General features: G+C 45.7%; 1 protein-coding gene across 1 annotated transcript in view; it reads left to right on the top strand.

Moving 5' to 3' along the window:
* Sorcs3 (sortilin related VPS10 domain containing receptor 3) overlaps positions 1–20,352 on the top strand; it is a gene marked incomplete at its 5' end in the record, with an annotated part of 534,900 nt that overhangs the window by 254,217 nt on the left and 260,331 nt on the right. The window contains one exon of the mRNA XM_033761244.1: positions 18,254–18,412. Within this exon, the coding sequence (XP_033617135.1) occupies positions 18,254–18,412 (159 nt within the window). The remainder of the gene's footprint in view (positions 1–18,253; positions 18,413–20,352) is intronic.

Raw genomic sequence — 20,352 nt, 5'->3', positions numbered from 1 at the left:
GAAATGCAGAATCTCACACTCTGTTCGTTTATGGAATCAGAATCTGTATTTTTAAGGTATTTGGTGATTCATATTTAAGATTGAAAAGTATTACTCTATGCTGTCATTTTCTCCTGAAGTTGACTTTTCTTAGCCTCTATTCCAGGATTCTTGGGGTCTTCATTCACTCGTGATACAGGAGTAAATGTTAAAGGTCCTTCTGTTTTCTGCCGTGCTCACTTTTTTCTGACCAGATTCAAGGTTTTCTTTTTTCCAGGCCCACTCCCCTTGCCTAAATGCATGTGCACATTGATAATGAGATATGTTTTCTTTGTTTCCCTTTGATGGTACCTAAAGCTAGACCCAAGAGCACAGGAAGAGCTAGAGTTGTGGTAACATGTTGTAAACTAGTGGGAACAGTAACTATTGCCTATGCATGCGGAAACAGAATGAGTAATTACAGCTTATTTCTGTGCTAGAAACTTAATATGGAACCTGTATTGTTCCACAGCTGATGCTAGTTACTTCCTAACCATATTATCAATAAACATGTGGTGTTCAGCAAGCCTGAAAGGTAAGGTCTTCTGGGGAATAGATGCAACTTCTGGGAACTTACAGTGTAGTGAAGATACAAACGGATTCTTTGAAGATCCCCACCTCCAACAAAGAAGTGGGGTTATTCACAGAAGGTTAGTTAACCTGCTTCCCGGGACCTCTTTCTGTCCCAGGACCACATCGTTTTCTCCTGCTGTCCTTGACCTTGCACTGGGTCTGAAGGAATGGACCCACCACTGTGAAGGCTGGGTCCCCCTCTTGGAGTCCATCTTAGTTAGTTTGACCCCTCTAAGCTCTGAAGCTTCAGCCTCAATGGGTAGCTTTTAGGCCCTGTGAGGAGTTGGATGCAAGACTTTTTTCCTTGCTGCGCTTGCTCAGAGCAATGGTGCTTATTCTGGTGTGCATTATAATAGCCAGTGCACTAGTTAAAAGGCAGAAGCAGGGCTCTGCTCCCCGAGCCAGAAATTCCGGTTAAGGATGTGGAAAGGACCCAGGAAAATGCAGTATTTAACAGGCTCTTCAGATGATACCCATGGTCTTCTCCAGGGAGCCACCACTGGCTAACTACTACATCATCGTTACCTGGGGATTCTCAGGGTGGTGACTGAATCTGTCATGTGCCCTCCACTATATATTCAAGTAGTTGAGATCAACGATCTTGCTGTTCCCTTTCTGCTCTGTTACTTCACTGAGACCTATCTGTTGTGCTGCATGCTGGAGAGAGGACAGGTAAATCCTAGAGATATCACAGTCTGCTGAAAACACAACATATAGAGCAATAAATGGTATTGAGCAGACTGGCAAGAAAGATACCATCAGGACACGGGACCCACTGGGACTGAGAGTTGGGCATAGTGGCACAGGCTGCATTCCCACAGGGCCCTGATAGCTTCCTGCAGCCAGTTCTTCAGGCTTCTGTAGAGAGAGGGGAGGTCAAGCATCTTAGGGAACTCTGGGTCAGATGTGGGGGTGAAGGTTATCCTAGGCAGCTCCAAATATTTCACTTTGGCTAACGTGGGATTTGGCCACTAGAAAGAAAATTTTTTTGAAGAAAATCCATGATTCTAATAGGGAGCTGTGAAAGGGACTCTGGAGATCTGTGTCAATTCCAGGAAATATGGTGGCCCCATTAAAGCTTAGAAAAGATGTGGCTCATTCTATCGCCTGGAGTTTGGAAGGCTATCTGTCCCATTTTTCATTATCCAATAATAAATATAGTGAAAGTCACCTTTAACACTTACATATTGCTGGGGTTTTATGGGATTGAATTGGACGGTCTGCCATGCTATTAAAAAGGCGTATGGGTGAGATACTTTTATAACACATGCTTCATAAAGCTATATAAAGCAAGCACCAGGGCACTGTCCTTTAAAATGAGAACATTCAAGCACAGCGTTGAGGAAGAGGGGGCCTCAGCTCACTCATTAAACCTGTTGGCGATGCCAGCTTTGAAGAAATAGGAAAGAGAATCCTAAGGCAGTTCGAATAGGACTTGTTTCTGGTAGTAACAGTCCTCCTGGTACTGTCTCTCACATTGGCCTGGGCTAGGACTGGGCACTGAGAAGAAACAGACCGGTGCTGAGACTTGCCGCCGAATGCCCGACTGCGGGGTTGGTACAGTGGCTCAGGCTGTTCGGGTGGCCGTGCCGGTGCATGCCATCTGTGTAGGATGCCTGCTTCATTCTCACCCTCTGTTAAGCCCCGGGATCTTTGAGGACACTCCTCCTCATTTTGTGCTTCTTAGTATCTTTCATTTAACATTATCATCCTAGTTTTTCTTGGGAGGCAGGAGAAAGGTTGGAGCCAACGGGTACTGGTCACAGCTTTCATTTTTGTTGAAATGAAATTCACTTAATATATACACTTAACCTGTGTGAAGTGAAATATTTGGAGACATTTACATCCACGATTCTGTGTAACCACTGTGTCATTCTACTCCCCAGATGTTTCTGTCATCGCCAAAAGAAATCCTGCAACCGTCATGTGGTCACTTCTCATTCTCCACACCGTGGGTCTCCGGCAGCCCCCGACTTTCATTCTGTCTCTGTGCATTTATCTATTCTGGGTAGTTCATAAGAATGGAGTCATAATCGGAGACCTTTGTGTGCCTGGCTTCTTTCCACTTGACATACATAATGCTTTGCAGCTTCACCCATGTTGTGGAATATATTGGGACTTCATTTCTTTTTATGGCTGAATGGTGTTCCATTGTGTGTTCCAAAATTTGTTTACCCACGCATCCACCAATGAACACGTGGGCTCTTTCCATGTGTTTTGGCCACGTTTTGGGAGCAGTGCTGCTACAAAAGAAAGGGTGCACATCTATTTCTTTATTCATTTTTTATTTACTTGTTTGTATACTTAGGAGTGGATTCACAAATACTCTATGTGCAGAAAATTCTTTCCCACCGAGCTCCTCCCTTCTGGAGGATTGTGTACTTCATGCCCAGCCAGAGCAAGGCAGGCGGCATGGCTTGTCTGGCCCCTGAATGCAGGTGGAGATGAGCAGTGTCCACTGAGGACAGGAGCTGAGAGCCATCTCCAGATCCCACCACACCTTTCCCTCATCCACAAGTCCCTCAGGGAGGGCAGGCACCGCTCTTTCAGGGTGGGCTGTCTAGGGGGGCCATGGAGCAGAGCCACCAGGGAGCAGAGCTGCTGTGCCTGACTGAGAGACCCTAAACCGGGTTCTGGAAGGCTGAGAAAGTGGGTGAGATCCCTGCCACAAAGGAGCGTGTAGTAGAACCGGAACTAGATTATTGTAAACGCTGCAGAGTCTGGAGGCCGCTGAGCAAGAGCCCCCAGAGCTTTCCTAGAGGTGGCGGCCTTTACGGATGGCCTTGAGGAAGCAGAGGGTTTAAGGTTTAGTGCACAGAGAAGGGCGCTGCAGGGAGAGGAGGGGCCTGGGCAGTGCCAGAGAAGTGGGACAGCAGGGTGTTTGGGAAATTGGGCCTGGTGATTCTGTCCAGCAGTACAGACTACTCTGGGGGCAGGGGCATAGAAAGTATAGAAGCAGCTGGTGAAGGATGCGGGCTCCAGGCTTAAGAGTCCATTCTCGATACCCTGACATTGTAAATGCCGCGTCTGGCCCAGGACAGGTCGCCGTCCCTGCCCCCGCCTTGTGCTTGGGGTTTGCATGCACCCTTACCCTGTAGGCAGGAGGCGTGGATCTTTCAGCTGTTGCTTTTTACGTTGTACGCTCCAACTCTGCAATCTGAGTGACGTGTCTCAAAGAAACCGATGCTCTCCTTGTTGCCTGCCTCTCAGTTGACAATAGTTGTTCTAAAACGCCATGAGGTGCAAGGTACAGGAGAAAAAGCAAAGCCCAGACACTGTGAGTGCATCATGTGTCAAATACGATCACCAAACATGGTTTCTCTAATCTTCCCTTACAGCCCACCCTTGGTGGTGGTGGTGGTGGTGGTGGTGGTGGTAGTGTTGGTGCAAGGTGGTCTTTGTTTTTATTTTATGCTTGGGGAAAACTGAAGCCTGGGAATCAAGGAGCTAGCAGATGAGGAAGCTGACCACTGTCTCACTCATCTTTGCCTCCCTGGTGCCTGGTATAGAGTTAGAATACCCAAGGTAGCAAGAGACTGACCGCATGGTAGTTTGCCAGCTTCAAAGACAAGGCCTGCTTGATTCCAGACCCAAAGGTGATAGATTCTGTAAGATTTTGGCTTACTCCGGGCTCTCTCTACCCCTCTGTAGCGTCAGTAATCGCTCAGGAGCTGTGGGGAATGTGGTCCCGCACAAAGATAATGCTCTGGTGGGAGGGAGGGTGGCCCAGAGGACCCTGGATGGCACTGGCTCATCAAAGAGAGGACCCTGTTTATCTCTTGGCAGCCTGCGAGGTGCAGGGAAGTCCCTTGGCGACACCTCTCAAGTACATTGCCAAGGGTATTTTTTTGGCCCTTTGCTGTGGGGTTAGAGCTTTTCTAAAACCATAGTTAGAAAACTGTTGGAAAGGGAAGAAGGCAAGGTGAAATGTAATTTCCTCTTTAATACAGACTGCCATTTAATCTAATATTATAGAAAATGATTAGATCTTAAAAACCTATAAATTACATGTGACAGCTCTCTGGTGTGCCTCTGCCTTCCCTTTCAGGGGTTGTATAGGCAACAGTGGGCTGTGGCAGCAAGGACCACTTTGAGGGCCGTGTGTTTATTGGCTCCTAATGAGAAGCAATTAATCTAAATCACCATAGGGGTGGATCCTTTGCTGAGCTCTGGAATCAGAAGTAGCAGTTGGACCTTTTGACAAATGTGCTTAACAAAAATGAAAAGTTAGCCAGTGGTGGTGTTTTCTTTCTCTGTCCAGTGAGGAAAGGACACACACACACACACACACACACACACACACATCCCTGGGACCTAAATCTATAGCCTTGGGCACTTTTATGCCTCACCCCTTTGGTCTTCCCTGTCCTCCCTGTCCCTTCCCTCCCTGACTGAAACAGCAGGGGCTTCTCATTATGTTGTTACCTGGAAGGCCTGTTTCTCTGTTTATGACCGTTATTGTGGTTTTCTTTTCCCTGCCTGCCTGGAGACCACCTGGCATGGGATGATGGATCATTACAGCGAGCACCTGCCTAGCGAAATTGCTACCTCTCTGTCTCCTCCTGTTCTGCTTCACATGGAGAGAAAGGAAGCAAAGCCAAGCAACCGAAGCACTCTGAAAGTGAGAACAGTTCATACACACCTTCACTAGCTCATTTGTTTTGGGATATCGAGGCACGTTTGCTGCCGAAGGGAGGACAGTGGGGAGGACAGGACAAGAGGGCAGCATGGAGAGAGAGCTACAGGTCAGGGCCACCCTACTCTGTCCTCCTGCTTTCTCTTTCCTGCCTCTGTTTGCACAACTCCTCCCTGTGTCCTGTCTCTCTTTCCCTCTGTCGCCACTACAGAACACGACAAGAATGAGAGCTCTCCCCTTGAGAAGCAGTGCTCTGAGTTGAACCCTGTCTGAGCGCTCGTAGCCAGCTGTGATCCCCCTGCGTCCCAGTGTTTCCACCTGCATGCTGGGGTGTGACAGGCAAGGCAGTGGCCTCCCAACTGTGTTAGGTTCCAAGGCAAGGGGGAAGTTCCTGTTCTAGACAGCATTTGTGCTGCCAGTCAGCTGACCTGAACACAAGGAGTGTACCCTGGATTACGGGTGGGCCACTTACGAGCTGGAATGGGAAATGGGTGGGGGAAGCAGCTGTTGTTGCTGGGACCTGACAGGGACTGGGCTGGCCATGTCTGGCTTTGATGGTTGAAAGGAGCATGGAGCCCAGGAGCACAGGCTGCCTCTGAAACTAGATGAGGCAAGAAATCAGTTTCGCTTAGAGCCTTCAGAGAGAACACAGCCCTGTGGACACTAACGATTTTCACTCCTCGAAGCTGATTTGGGACCTCTGACCTCAGATACATGGGACAGTGAAATTTTGTCTTTTAAGCCGCTAGACTGTGGTAACTCGCTAAGTCAGTAACGAGTCTAGTAGAGGGGGACTGGACTGAGCGCTTTTGTGCACCGTCCCTCCCATTTCTCATTTGGAATTTGGGTGGGGGCGGGGTCTCTGGGCCTGGTCAGGTCATGGGGTGTCGTTCTCACAAAGGGCCCAGTGTCCTCCTAAAACGCCCCCGGAGTCTGCCTGTCTGGGTACGTTGCGCTTCCTCCCCTCCAGAACTCCGAGGAGTAAGTGTCTGCTGCCGCCAAGCCCCAGTCCCTGGCGTTCTGTTCTGTTACAAGGGCCCACCTGGATGCCGACCTGGTGAGGAGCCTCCCCCGGGAGAAAAGAGTGGGAGGTCTGGGCACAGCCTGACGTGCAGTGAGCTCAGGCTCTGCTCCATTTAGCCTTACGGGATGTGAGTGTGTTCAGGACTGGTCGGGTGCTGGGTGGAGAGTAGACCCGTGGCGTGCTTCGTGCTTCTGCAGCTGCTCAGCTCCTTGCCTCGCCTGCCTTCTTTTCCTTTGCCTTCTCTGGGCACTCAGTGGCTGCCCCGACCTTCCCTCTGACAGGTCCTGCAGGCGTGAGTGTCCCCCAAAACCCCCGGGGGACCTCTGCTCCAAAGGGGTGCTGCGGCCAGGTGGCCTTGGCTGTGTTCCTCACACCTAGCACCCAGCTGGGAGCGGCCAGCAGCTCTCAGACCTGCAGGCAGTGGCCAGGGTTGTGGTTGAGCGCGAAAGCACACGCACACTCTTGTGCCCCCCTCCTGGGCGACACAGTGCCCAGGTTCCATGCCCTGGTCACCAGCATGACTGAGGAGCTTGGCAGTGTGTCCCTTCCAGCTAGACTGGGACGTAGGCTACTCCAGGCCTCCGCACTCCACTGATTGTGATCCCTGTGATTACCTTAGGCTTAACCTGGCCTTTCCACATGCAGTTGTTCTACCCACGTGTCTGGGTTTATGTCCTGAAAATAGCTTACATCGGAGGCTTCTCGGGCCAAGAATTCAAGATTTGATGAGGAATCAAGTTGGCAGGTGATTGTAAGACAGGTTGTCTTCATGTTCAATTAGATGAACCATCAGTGATAATACATTAAATACATACCATATCGATGATAAACCTGTGGTTCCATGTATTATTTCCACACATCCCTTGTGCACTAGAGTCTTTTCAGGATCTTCTTCCCTCACAGCTCTGACAAGATGCTTATAAATTAGGTTTGTTTTGTGGAAGATAATAGTTGTGCTGGGGAGCACTTTTCTTTATCTTTTCCTATGGTCGCTGCCTTTCTGATTTTGGACTTTGAGGCAGTGTTCTCAGCTCTGGGCTCCCACTCGAGGCCAGACACGCACCATAGCCACTGAATGCTCCCAACAGCAAGTGTCTTGGATTCAGCTTGTCAGATGTTTCTCAACATCCCGTACACCTGGCCGCACGCCTGTGCCAAGTCACATGCCCTCGGTCTGTGTAACCCTCACCTGCCTTGGGGACATATGTCCAGCTCTGTGTCCTTCCTTGGTGCTCTTGTGGTGAAAAAGAAGCAAGCAAAATCCCAAACCATATCACAACAGAACATCAAAAATAAGCAGAATTACCTCCAACCCAATCCTGTAGCCTGCATTTTTCTTTAAACTGTGGCACTTCCTTTCTCTCCCAGGGTGAGGCTTGCTTTTGGAAAATATTGGAAAATAAATATTTTTCTGAGAAATAATAAACCACTGTTTGTTGACTATGTCTGTGTTAGCCTTCGATAAAAGGAGCAGGTGGTGGTGGGGAGTCCTGCTCAGAGTGACAGTTACAGTCAGTGGGGCTGGCAATTCAGGGGCTGGCAGGGGCTTTCCCGTCCGAGTCTGAGACCCCAGTGAATGCAAGCGTGACGCACTGACAGTTGGGTCGGGGAAACTAAGGCAGCCAGAGTGGCCTTCACTCGGTCACGCGTCTCATGTTAGTGGAGTGTGTACTTCATTCCCTGCAGCAAGCCAGACCCGAGTGTGTGATACAGTTTACGCTCTTGCCTTTAGGGAAATTAGCACCACAGTGGCAAAATGATATAAAGAACAGCAAAACATCCAATAGCCGATATTTAAAAAAGGCATACGTATATGTACACACAGGGAGATAATTTCAACTGTACGCAAACATAAAGTCATGGTTCAGTGTAATAAATTTGCCATTGGAGTTCTGGGGTGCAAACATCTTCGGCTGGAGCATTTGAGAGACTCCTGGAAGAGAAGGAATTCCAATGGGTCTAGGAGGATGCCGGGCTTTCTAAGAGAGTGGCATTAGCAAAAACAGGAATGTCAGTACCTATTTTAAAAACTAGGACGCCAGACATGAGCAAGCAACTACCACGTCAAAGAGCTCAAGTCTGAACATAAAGTGGGGACGCACTCAGGAGGTGTCTGAGGTGCCGGTGTGATTTTTATGACATACAGAGGGTGGTGTTATTTCCTGAGGCGGGGAAATCCCGGGAGAGAGCAGGGCTGGAGAGGAGCCAGCCCTGTGCGGGAGGTGGGAGTGTGCACAGAGGTAGAGGCTGGGGCGGAAGATTCCTGCTCTGGAGTGGTGGCTCAGAGATGCTGTCCTTGGCGTTGGGCGGTGCTCTGTATACTGTGCCCTCATTACTTCACTCTCACGCCGCATCTGCCGCGCACTATAGGGCCCGTGAGGTGGGCGGGGAGTGGGGCCGCCGCTCATGTGTCCAGGAGCAGACAGTGGGCTGTGCGGCCTTACTGAGATCCGCGGAGGGGTACCCGCTGAACGTTCTGTGCTCGTCAAGATAGCGTGTACTTACTGCACAACACTTGGGAAACATAGAAAAATGTTAAGAAGAAAATAAACACTCATGATCTTGATACTCAGGAATAAATACTGTTAATTTATGCATGTCTCCTTTAAATTGTTTCTGCATAAACACCAACATGAAGTATAAGCAGTTTTCAATAAAATTAGGATTATGCTTCATGTGTGTTCAGTCTGCTTGCAGTGCACTGTTTAAACACGCTTATTTTTACACGTTGGGAAACTATTTGAATTCATGTTTAATAGCTGCATAATATTCTATTAAATGCATTTAGTTTATTTAATCATTTTCCCATCAGATATTTGAGTTATTTCCAATTTTACGTTCTTATAAATAACATGAGCTGGACATACAGGTCCCTGATGGTTTACTTGGACAGATTCCTGGAAGAGAATTTGGAAGGTCAAAGGTATGAATATGTATGAGTCCTGTTCCATATTGCCACAGTGCTTTCCAGAGCGATCGTGCCAGTTTATACTTGCATCAACACTGACTGTCGCCCTGCTGCACTCCAGAGCTTTTGCTGTGGTCAACAGTATGCTCAGTTGTAGTCCCCTGATCTGGAGGGCGACATTCCAAGACCCCAGTGGAGCCCTGAAACTTTAAATAGCATCAAACCATATCTATCTGTCTCTCTCCATCTAACTCTATCTGTCTCTCTATCCATTGCCTATTCCTCTGCGTATAGACCCATGGTAAATTTTAATCTATAAATCAGTTACGGAAAGAGATGGACAACAACAATAACAAAACAGAGCAATTGTATAAATACACTGTAATAAGATTGGCAGCATCAATACTCTTGTGCTTTGGGGCTATTATTGAGTAAATGAGAGTTACTTGAAGGCAAGCTTTGTGGTATATCCCACCTGGCATTGAGACTTAGTGAGACCCTCTCTCAAAATGAGAAGAAGAAGGGCTGGGGATGTAGCTCAGTGTGAAGGTCCTGGGTTCAGTCAAACAAATTCTTATTTCCAGGGTCTGCAACTGCTCCTGTCTTGGTTTTCCTATGCCATAAATGCTAATTATATATTTTTTTCAGATGTTTAGATCAAAACCTATCATCTTGGGTTATTTCTAGGTTTTAGTTATCATAAGCAACACCCAAAGGAATATATAGGGGAAAAGGCTTTTAATGGGTCATCTCATTTTCTGACACCTATATAATCTGTAAGCAAGTCATTTTGATTTTTCTTTCAAAATCTCCTTAGAATGTGGAGCAGGCCGTCAGTGTGTCCCTGTGGGTCATGACAGGGACCTCTGCCCGGTCTCCGTGGTGCTTTTCTGGATATTCCCCATCTCCCACAATGCTCTGTTCAACATGGCAGCCAGCCTGATGTTAATTAAGACGCAAGCTTCACCTCCCAGTGCCCTTTTCATTGTTTGTTGTGTGTATTCCACATCAGCTGGAATAAAGCCAGAGTCCTGGTATCATCAAACAGCCCTCCCTTGCCTTTCTGATATCACTTCTGGCCCTTTACTTTTTTCTTTGTGTTCCAGCCCGTTGGAATCCTCCTGTTTTCCAACATCATCTTCTCCCGTTTGGGCCTTTGCTGACCACACTCTTTAAGACCACAGAGGCTCCTTTAGCATATCCTATTCCCCCTTGGCTCTTCATTCCAAAGGACTTATCACAAAGTAAGGTGCAGTACATCCTTACTTTTTGTTTCTTTATTTTTTTTTCTCTTTGAGTTTATTGGTACATTTTAGGTATACAGTACAGTTACATTCATCATTGGGATCTTGTACCTTTACATGACAGGTCTGGGTTCTCATTTTTTCCCCTTGTCCCTGCCCTCCCTTCATCTTCATTGTTTTTCTATCACTGGAGTGAAAACTCTGGGAGGGAAGGAAGGTAGTTCCATTTTCTTTTCATTATTGCTCTTACTTAATTCCTTAGAATAGCTGGGCTGATATTAATTTGTATTGGATGGATAAATGATATGAATGTGTTTGTTTGACAGGTTTGGAAATTTCAAATGTGTGGTATACAGATGAGATGAAACTTAACATTGTAACCGTTTTTCAGTGTGCAGTTCAGTCATAAGTACTTTCATATTTTGTGTGCCCAGTCTTCAGAAATCTTTTCGTCTTGTAAAACTAAACTCTACTAATTGGTAACCTTGGCAGTCAGTGCTGTGCTTCTCTGTGTATATATCCAACTGACACAGGGAGAGATGTGACTCCCAAACCTGCTAGATATCTGAAATATGAGTTCGTGTTCTCTAAAATTAAAGAATGAATTCTAGGAACAATGGAGGTTAAAAGTAGGAAAATTTTATTGAGACAAAGAAAACTTCTGTCTAAGAGAGACAGGAGGAGGACTGGAGAGTGGGCTCCCCACCCACCCCACTTTTCAAAGATGCTTTATACAGCCAGGGCCTGTGGCAAAGTGGGTACAAAATGGGACAAAACTATTAAGACCCAGTGGAAAATTACAAAGTGGGCATGAGGTGGGGCAAAACCATAACCAACCAATAAGATTACAAATATAATCACCCAGGTAATATTGATTAAATGGGGTTCAAGTGGGGGAGCAAGTCACATGGCAAGTAAAATGGATTTTCAGTAAGGATGCCGGTCAGGAATACTTCTTGCAAAGTCTGGGTTAAGACCATGGCCTCCCACCCAGGTGATTTAGTCTATCAATCACTGCTGTTATCAATCACTGTGTTGGCTCCTTGAGGGTGGCCCTATCTCACTGCCTACAAGATGTCTAATTAACTGACCTATCTGCAACACAAGTACTTTAGGTACTGTCCATGAGTGGAACCATATAGTTTCTGCCTTTTAGTGACTGGCTCATTTAATTTTACCCAATCTGTTCAAAGTTGATCTGTGTCGTGGCATGTATTAGAACTTCTTTCATTTTTACAGTGGAATAATACTTTATTTTAGTCTATACACATTTTTAATCCATTCACCCACTGAAGGTTGCCTTTTCTTTTGGCTATTGTAAATAATGCTGCTGTGAATGTCACTGTCCATACATTTCTTGGCAATCTTGCTTTTGCTTCTGTTGGATAAATACAGTGGTATCTAGATTCATGAAGTTGATTTGGGAAAGAAAGCCACGTTTGTGTCTGACACCTGATTTAGAGTCTGAAAACCAAAACAAAATTGTGCCAGATGCTTTGTCTGAGAAGCAGATTGTTCACAAACAAAATGTTTGTGAACCGAGGGACCACTGTACACAGAAATGGCCTATGCTGAATGATGATACAGTGATTCCATTTGAAATTTTTGATAAAAAAAATGTTATTGTTTTCCATAGCAAGCTCCACCATTTCACATTCCCATCAAGAGAGAAAAAGTGTTTTAATTTCTAAATATTCTTGCCAGCATTTCTTGTTTTTCTCTCCCTTCCTCTCCCCCTCCCTCCCTCCCTCCCTTCCTTCCTTTTGTTCTAGTCATGGGTATGAGAGAGTACTTCATGGAGCTTTTGAGTAGCATTTGCCTAATGATTAGTGGTGCCGAGAATCTTTTCAAGTGTTTATTGGTCGGTTGTATATATTCTTTGGAGAAATGTTTACTCACTTGTTTTGCCTAGCTTTGAATAAGGTTGTTTTATTCAGTAATTTTTGTGCTTTTAAGTTTTTCTTGATGTGATTCAACGATTGTTGTTTTGTTGGTGAGGCTTATGTTAAATCATGAGAGATAAGTAGGAATAAGCTTAACACAATATGTTGGGATGGAATGGAATCTAGTATTGGCAGAGAGAATGGCATGCAAAATGATATTTGGTGCAAGAGAGCATGTGTGTGAACATAACTATTTACTGGTGCTCCGGCCTTAAAATGTAGTTCACGTGTAATAGGGTACATACGACTTCTCGGCAGTGGCACTGTTGACATTTTGAGTTACTGACATTTAGTGTTGAGTAACTGATTATTGTGAGGCTGTCCTGTATATTGTTTAGAAGCCTCCCTGGCCTCCACCCTGTAGGTGTAATTCTTACTATCCCAGTTGTGACGATTAGATGTCTCTATACACTAAAAATATCACCATGGGGCAGATCCTTCTTGCCCTTGAATTTAGAATTTTAATTAAGAAGGGTCGGGGTGGCGGGGGGAGGGGGCAAAGTACAGAGAGAGAGGGAGGAGATAGGGAGAGAGGGAGAGAGAGAGAGGCTGTACAGACTCATTTGTGTGGAAGTCAGTATCCAACCTATCAGTAGGTTTAGGGTTAACTATGCTAGCATCTCTTGTACTTTACAAGTTTGCATTGATGTTATTATGATACTATTGCTTTTTCTTATTGAATACTAACCATGCTGGGGTCTACCATTAGGACTCAATTATGAGTATAGTATTTCTCCTTTTCTATTCAGAGAAAAGTCTACTTCTGTTCTGAGAGTGCTGAAATTATGGAACTAGAATTTGTTTCCTTTGCTTTTCTGGTGTTTCTGACAGAATGAATGACTCAGAAATCTTCAGCTTTCACCTCATTTTGATAGGTTTCACAAAGGGGAAAGAAAGGATAAGTAATTGAATTAAGTAGCTTACTCATCAGTGATATTGTTAGACTTACTTGGCAGCAGGAACGGGTGCATTCTGGAAAGACTTCTGGGTACGATATTGACATCTTCAATATTAATTTTGAGTGGTGTAGATGTAGATAAGCAATGGGATTTTGAAACGATAAGCTGACTAAGCATAGCCCTGGCCTGATTCCTGACTTCCATGTGCCCTTTGTAATTTAGAACACATCATTAAAGTTAGGACCATTGTTACTCAACTTCCCTGGGGATTTCTGCAAAAAGAATTACAATTGCAGAACATCTCTTTTTCTGCGGGAAGGATTCTGCATGAAAGAATCATCAGCTTGTCCAAAGCTTGTCCGGTGCTAGTCGGAGACCCAGCTGCAGTGAGTGGTCGACTCTGCAGAAACTGTGAGGTGCTTGTCCCTGAAGCAGTGGCGTATTTAGTCCCGTCATGGTTTAGAATCTCCCAGCAGAGAGAAGCAACTCTGCTCAACAGTGGGCAGTGACCTGCTGACTTCTGTTTACTCTGCTAGGGTTGATACTGACCAGTGGACTGCTATTCTTACAATATTGCCATGAATGCAAAGTACAGATACATCAGTGTGAAATAGAAAGTGTTCTCTCTCTGTGACCCTTTTTTAGTTATTTTTAACGGTAGCGAATCCACATACGAGGTGTATTTTTCTTGGCCCTCATGCGGACATTTGGTGCCGTGAAGTACACACACGTTCCCACTCGGCAGGTCTCCAGGACATTTTTATGCTGCAGGATTGAAGCATTTTACCTGTTCACTGGCTCTTCTACTGCCTTGGTTTTCATCCACCAAGCTCAGGAATGATTGCAGTCAAGAAGGAGGCAAATAGTCCTCAAACCGCCATTTGCCTCCAGCTTGCGTGGCCTCTCTTCTGGCTTTAGTTGTGCTCCCCTCTCGGGTGATTTAAAGGTAAAGGTCAACCTGCATTTAGCAGCTGTGTGCCAGAAATTGCGCTAAGCCTGTTCATCATGATCCTGTTTGCTCCTCTCAACAGCAGCGTGCGGGTAGCACAGTTGCTGTCTTTCTCCCAGAGTGGACAGCAGATTTGGTGAAATTGAGTCCCTTCCTCACGTTCATTCATAAAGTGGCAGCCAGAGGGTATGGATTCGAGGTGTGTGCACCTAGAGTCTGTACCATTAATAACCTGCTCGCTCCTCTGCGGAACACCCCTCCTGTCCTTCCACAAGACCCATCGGCCACTACACATCTGTGTCAGGGCGGGCTGGATGACGGATAGAAGCAGAACAACAAACCAGAAATCTCCTTTGGGACTTCTGTCCCCTTCATATTGTCAAAACCATGCCAGTGCACAACTCTGTACAGCCATTTCCATGGATTGTACACCTGCTACCAATAATAAAACATTGAAAGGTCTGAACTGTAAATTTATTTCACCCTAATGTCTGGAGGTATGATGCATACTTCTCAATTTGGCAGGGTCCTCACCACCTCTTGCCTTCCCTTTGCGGCTTCACTTGTTTGCTTTAACTGCTTTGCCCCCATAGGTGTCAGAAGGGAAATCCCTGTTTAACAATAAAAATTGGCGTGCACATGAGATAATTTTCTTTATATATTTGATATATTAATGTACGAGACATGTTTTACCTTAAGGCTTACTTTGTGCCAAATCTTTTACTGCCTTATCATACAGTATTCTTACTAATATTGAGGTCCCTTACATTTTCAGTACTAACAACCTTGAATTTCCTTCTTTGAGTCCTGTTATTTAATTCTTGGTGTCTCCTTGATCAGACGTAGTGAATCAGAGGAGGAAAAGGCCTTTCTTGATGCTCCTTTTTTTGTGGATTTCCTAGAGATATGTTAAAAAATTTTCTTTGTGCGCGTGTGTGCATGTGTGTGTGTTTGTGTGTGGTGTGGAGGTGCGTTTTGGGCTCAATCAGCAGAGTAATAGAAAAAATTCTTTCCTCTGGGCCTCAGTTTCTTTATCTGTAAAGTGCACTTAGCAATACTACACATGACTAGTATGAGGCTTGTATAAAATATCAGGTGAGGTACTTAGTGCAGGTTAAAAATCCAGAATATGTAGGTTTCTATTTCCCTTCCTTTATTTTGCCCAGAAAGTAAGATTGAATAGATATTGCCAGTGATATCAAAGTGTATAAAAGGATTTCTGATGAGAATGTCAGAGAAAGGTTGCAATAAAAATGTACTCTCACAAACACACGCCTAATAAAACTGCCATGCCATGTCAATATGCTTGCTTATTATATATAAATTCATTCTGCGTGTGTGCACGCATGTGCATTCAACATCTGTGTATGTTAGTGTGCATGTGCACAATTCTGTGTGGAGTTTGTATATGGACTGGTGTGTTTGTCTAAATGTGCTTGTGCATGCACACACACAAAGAAGCAGCTGGAAGAAGAGAATGTATTGGCCCCATATTTAGTGGTAACCCTATTGTATATTGTAACTCATGTTATATAAAACCAAGTCCATTTATGATGTTGGCCTTATCTTCTAATTAAACCCATAGCCATGAACCTTCTTTACACCTGCATAAAATAATCAGTGCAATTTCTCTGCACCAAGGGAAGCATGATTTCTTTGCCTGTTATGTGACCCGTCAGCACCCAGGCGACTCATGGGGGCCTGGCTTTCAAAGCTATGTTCTGCCTCTGTGTCCCTGTGCCCTCTGCACCCACTGCTGGTGCTTCCCCTGGGCTGTTCTCAAGGGCATCTGGGTGCTTCCAGCAATTTCCCTTCTCCCTTCACAGTACAGGGTGGAGGAGGCTGTTCTGACTCCAAATAACCTGTCCAAGAGCTTTCCTCTGGATTATCCACACATGAGTGAATAAATTATTATTCTGCATCCATTTCTAAAAACTTCGCTGATAACTAATGATGACTTATTTCAATGAAGCCAAAGCCAATATTTGAGAAAGAAAGTAAGCTTGTCTTGGAAGCTGTGAAGGCAGAAAAAAGGACTATGAATCATAGCAGTTTAAAGGCCTAAATTTGTTTTAAAGCTTACTTTATAATAATACTAATATATGCTCTGTGGAACATTCTTTAAACCCTCCTAGCTAATAGTTTTATTTTATAGGGATGGAAAATGTTTTTTGACTCCATTTTGTACTTTGGACTCCGTGGCTCAGCCCATGTATAGAAGTCACCCTAACAGTTGGTAGCAGTAGACCCAAATACTGGAAAAATAAAGATAGGAAATTAACTCACATGTTCATTCAGTCACACAGCAAGCATTAGGAACTCAAGGAAATTGAGTAGGGTGGGATAATAAGGTAGAAAAGGCCAGGGTGACTGCTGAAGCCAGAAACACAAGAAGAGGGAGGATTTTATCAGGCCACACAAGGATTTGGGAGAGGGAAGTCAGTGATAAGCCGTTGAGTGGCTTCATGAAGAAGGTCGGAATCAGTTTCGTGTGACAGGATACTGGCAGCGTGCTGAATGGATTGAAGGGGACAAGAGCGACCTGGTGACGATGGCGAGAGGGACTCAGGGGCCTGGATGGTCACGTTTTGGGCTAAAGCAAGTGTAATGGGGAGGGAGAGGAGGGAGAGGAGGGAGAGGAGGGAGAGGAGGGATCCGACGGTGCAGTTCATTAGGTTAATGCCCAGGGCTCAGGGATGAATGGCGTTGAGAAGGGGCGAGAAAGCAAAGTCAGGACGGATGTCCGGAGGTGAGGCGCAGTGCTGACAGGATGGCTGGCGGGTTGTCACGGAGCTGCAGACAGGGTGGCAGGAGGGCGTGGGGGAGGTGCCAGCGGAGCACCCTGTGTTTCCGCTATTTATGGAATATCCAAAGAGAAGAGTCTCTGAGGAAGCTGTTTTAAGTCTGAAACTAAGAAGTGTGAGCACGTGTGTGTGCGCGTGTGTGTGTGTGTGCGTGTGTGTGTACTCATTTGGAGCAGTTACAAGCTGTTCCCAGGATGATTGATGCTAATTTAAAAAAAAATGAAAGTAGTCAATGAGTTTGTTGAGTAAAAAGAGAACATAGTAAAATGGAGGATGGTGAAATGGTCACATGTAAAGAAAAATCAGACAAAGTGAGAGCATCCAGAAGAGATGGGAAGGAGGTCGTGGAAGCCCCGAGAGAAATGCTGTTGGAGGAAGAGGGAGCCGGTGGTCTTGAGGTCTGAGGCTGAGGTGTGCAGGTCTAAGTGTGCTCGTGGACCTCCGCCCTGCAAAGCCCCTCATTCCTCAGTGGGACAGACTGGGAAGTACCGTGGGTGGAAGCTAGGTAGAGGGAGCAGCCTGAGTGGTCACCATAGGCATCTCGTGTTCAGAACTTGCACCACACCCTGTGCTCAAAGCCAGTTTGGGTAACATCAGACTCAAGTTATTGTTAGGGAAACTAAGGCTTCTAGAATTTAAGTAACTAGGAACAGAGGACTGTTGAGATGTGAACCTGCTCATTCTGATGCCAAAGCCTCCTCTCTGGGTATTTTTGTCCACTTGCCTTGGTGTGGTGTCCAGCAACCCTTCTGTGGCAGCAGTGTTTGTTCACGTATTTGAGAATATGAGTTTTGGGGAAATATCTGTATAATGAAATCATAGAATTGCCAGAATAATTCAGAAAGAACAAAACAATGGGATAGTGTATGTGTGTAGGGGCGGGTGTTGACCCTTCTTTAACTGATGAACTGTGATGAGGGTTAACCGGGGGAGGGAGTTGGTAGGCAGCTGCTATGGGCGTTCCTAGGTTTGGGGACAGAGGATTATAACAGTATGCGCTCAACACTTCAGATATGGACATGGAAGATGGAGCCCCTTTCACGTGGAGACCTAGCCCTCCTCTCATTTAGTTTAATGCAGAGATGAAACGCTAAATATGGGGAAAGAACGATAGGCCAGAACTTCGTGTTCAGGCTCAGCTGCCCCTCTGTGTGCTGTGATACACTAACACAGGTGAGTTTATATATTTAGGGTTTAAAATCTTATACTCCACCCTGCTAATTCTCCCTGTGTCTCTCCCCTCTCTTTCCATCAGATCATGCTTCTTAGCGACCCGGAGATCGAGAGCAGTTTATTGATCAGCTCCGACGAAGGGGCCACCTATCAGAAGTACCGGCTGACCTTCTACATCCAGAGCCTGCTCTTCCACCCGAAGCAGGAGGACTGGGTGCTGGCCTACAGTCTGGACCAGAAGGTGAGCAAATAACTGTTTTGTGTGCGTCTTGTCGCCCCATCCCACCTTGTGACTTCTTGAAGGGTGGCCAATGATGTTTCATCGTTTGTGCCAAGTTGGTTTCCTCTGCAACACTGAACCTTCCTTTCTACTCTCCAGTGTCATCGTGGGCAGGCAGGCAATCATCTCTCACTCTGGGGGCAGTTCCTCTTGTCATTTCACAGTGAGTTCTTTGAAAAATTTTACTCACTTTGACCCTATTTAAAACAGCCCCATGAGGTCAGCAGAAGATGTGCCGCCCTGATTTGTAGTGGCCGTGTGAACAAAAGTGCAGAAAGGCCGAGGTGCGCTTTCAAAGTCACCTGCCCCCAGCTGGAGGGGCCAGCATTGGGATGCGTACTCCAGAGCCCGCGTCAGGCGTGTTCTCCCTCGTACTGAGCTCTCGTACCTCTCTTACCTCTCCCTCATACTGAACATTCATTGGTGACGTTGGAACATGCCCTTGTTTTCAGTTTAGCAGTGGGCTCAGAGACTCAGACAAATCCACTGTTATTTTCTAAAACTACATTAAAGATGTGGCGGATCAGTAGTCTCCTTTTTAAGCCCTGAACCTGTATGTGCAGCTGTGTCCTGGCATTGTCTGTTGTGTGCTGCAGAAGACCCAGCGTAAGCCCACAGTGAACTCCTGCTCTTGCCCCAACATAGCTGACTGCCTTCCATAGTCCCTCACTCCATCCATCCAGTTGCAAAGTCAGAATCTGGGCGGGATCCTTCATGCTTCCTTTTCCTAATACACAGCTCCTCTCTATCTTTGGGTTTTTGCTCTGAATATTTAGTGGCCACGTGCTCAACCGCAACAGAAACAAACCCATTATATTTGATAAGTTTGTACTTAAGAAGAGGAACTCTCTGTTGTTCTTTGTTGTATCCCAGTATTCTCAGGAATCTCCACCCAGATGCCAAGCTGTGATGTAGTAATGTTGTGGAATCAGTGAAGTAGGGCAGGAAATCGGAAGCACTGTCTCGCCCGGAGACAGACATAGGGCGACCATGGTTGAAACAGACTCTTCTCTTGCATCCTAAAATAGATGCTTTTCAATATATGTTTAAATATGTGATCACGAATTTTTGTGTGTATGTGATGTCAGCACCTTCAAACAATAATTTCAACATAACCTTTATATCTCTCGTTCACAGAGCCTCAGTGTGGGCACCTGGTGCTCAGTCCTATTCCCCGAGGACACCCACATGACATTTGCAGAGCAAAACCCTCTGCAAATATATTTCTTTCATGGCTTCAAGTGGATATTGTATGAAAGACTTAGCCAAATGTCAAATAGCCTGCGAGTTCAGGTGCTTAATATAGCCAGAAACTCTGAAACTATCTTGAAAAAAGTCAATTCTTTGGATGTTGGTAAATGGTTGGATGGTGACTTATTTAGGTTAAGCTCAGAGCTCTTAAATCATATTTTTGCAGAGAAAGGCTTTATTTGAGCAAACCACGTGCCGTATTGCGTGTGTATATCTGAGTGATCCTTCTCCTTCACTTTCACAGCACTGAGAACTTTTGGAACATCGCTCATGAGGTACCCTTGTGGATACAATACCTTTGGAATTCTTTCAGATTTGATGGTTGCTTTTTCACTTAGGAAAAATATTTGGAAATGTAGCAGCGGGTGTTGATGGATTTTCCTAATCACGCTGCACATTTCTAGATGTATTGGTCCGTAGGCGCTCTTTCTTGTTGACATCTTTTTCTGGAAGTGCCTGCCTATCGCTCAGACCCATGTAGTTTCTAACTACTGCCTGGCCGTTCTTCTTCTAGATGAATGGTGCGAGGGGAGTAACGTTTGCAGAGATGGCATAAAACACCCAGCTCTGCCACGCTAAGATGCGGTGGAGTTTTTCTTGATTTGAGGGGTAATTTAGTGGTTTAGAGTCAAGGCAGGTGATGCTGTGCA

The sequence above is a fragment of the Fukomys damarensis genome, unplaced genomic scaffold (genome assembly GCF_012274545.1).
Source record: "Fukomys damarensis isolate Sample0158 unplaced genomic scaffold, DMR_v1.0_HiC HiC_scaffold_8, whole genome shotgun sequence".
Lineage (NCBI taxonomy): Eukaryota > Metazoa > Chordata > Mammalia > Rodentia > Bathyergidae > Fukomys > Fukomys damarensis.
This window is presented reverse-complemented; position numbering and strand designations above follow the sequence as displayed.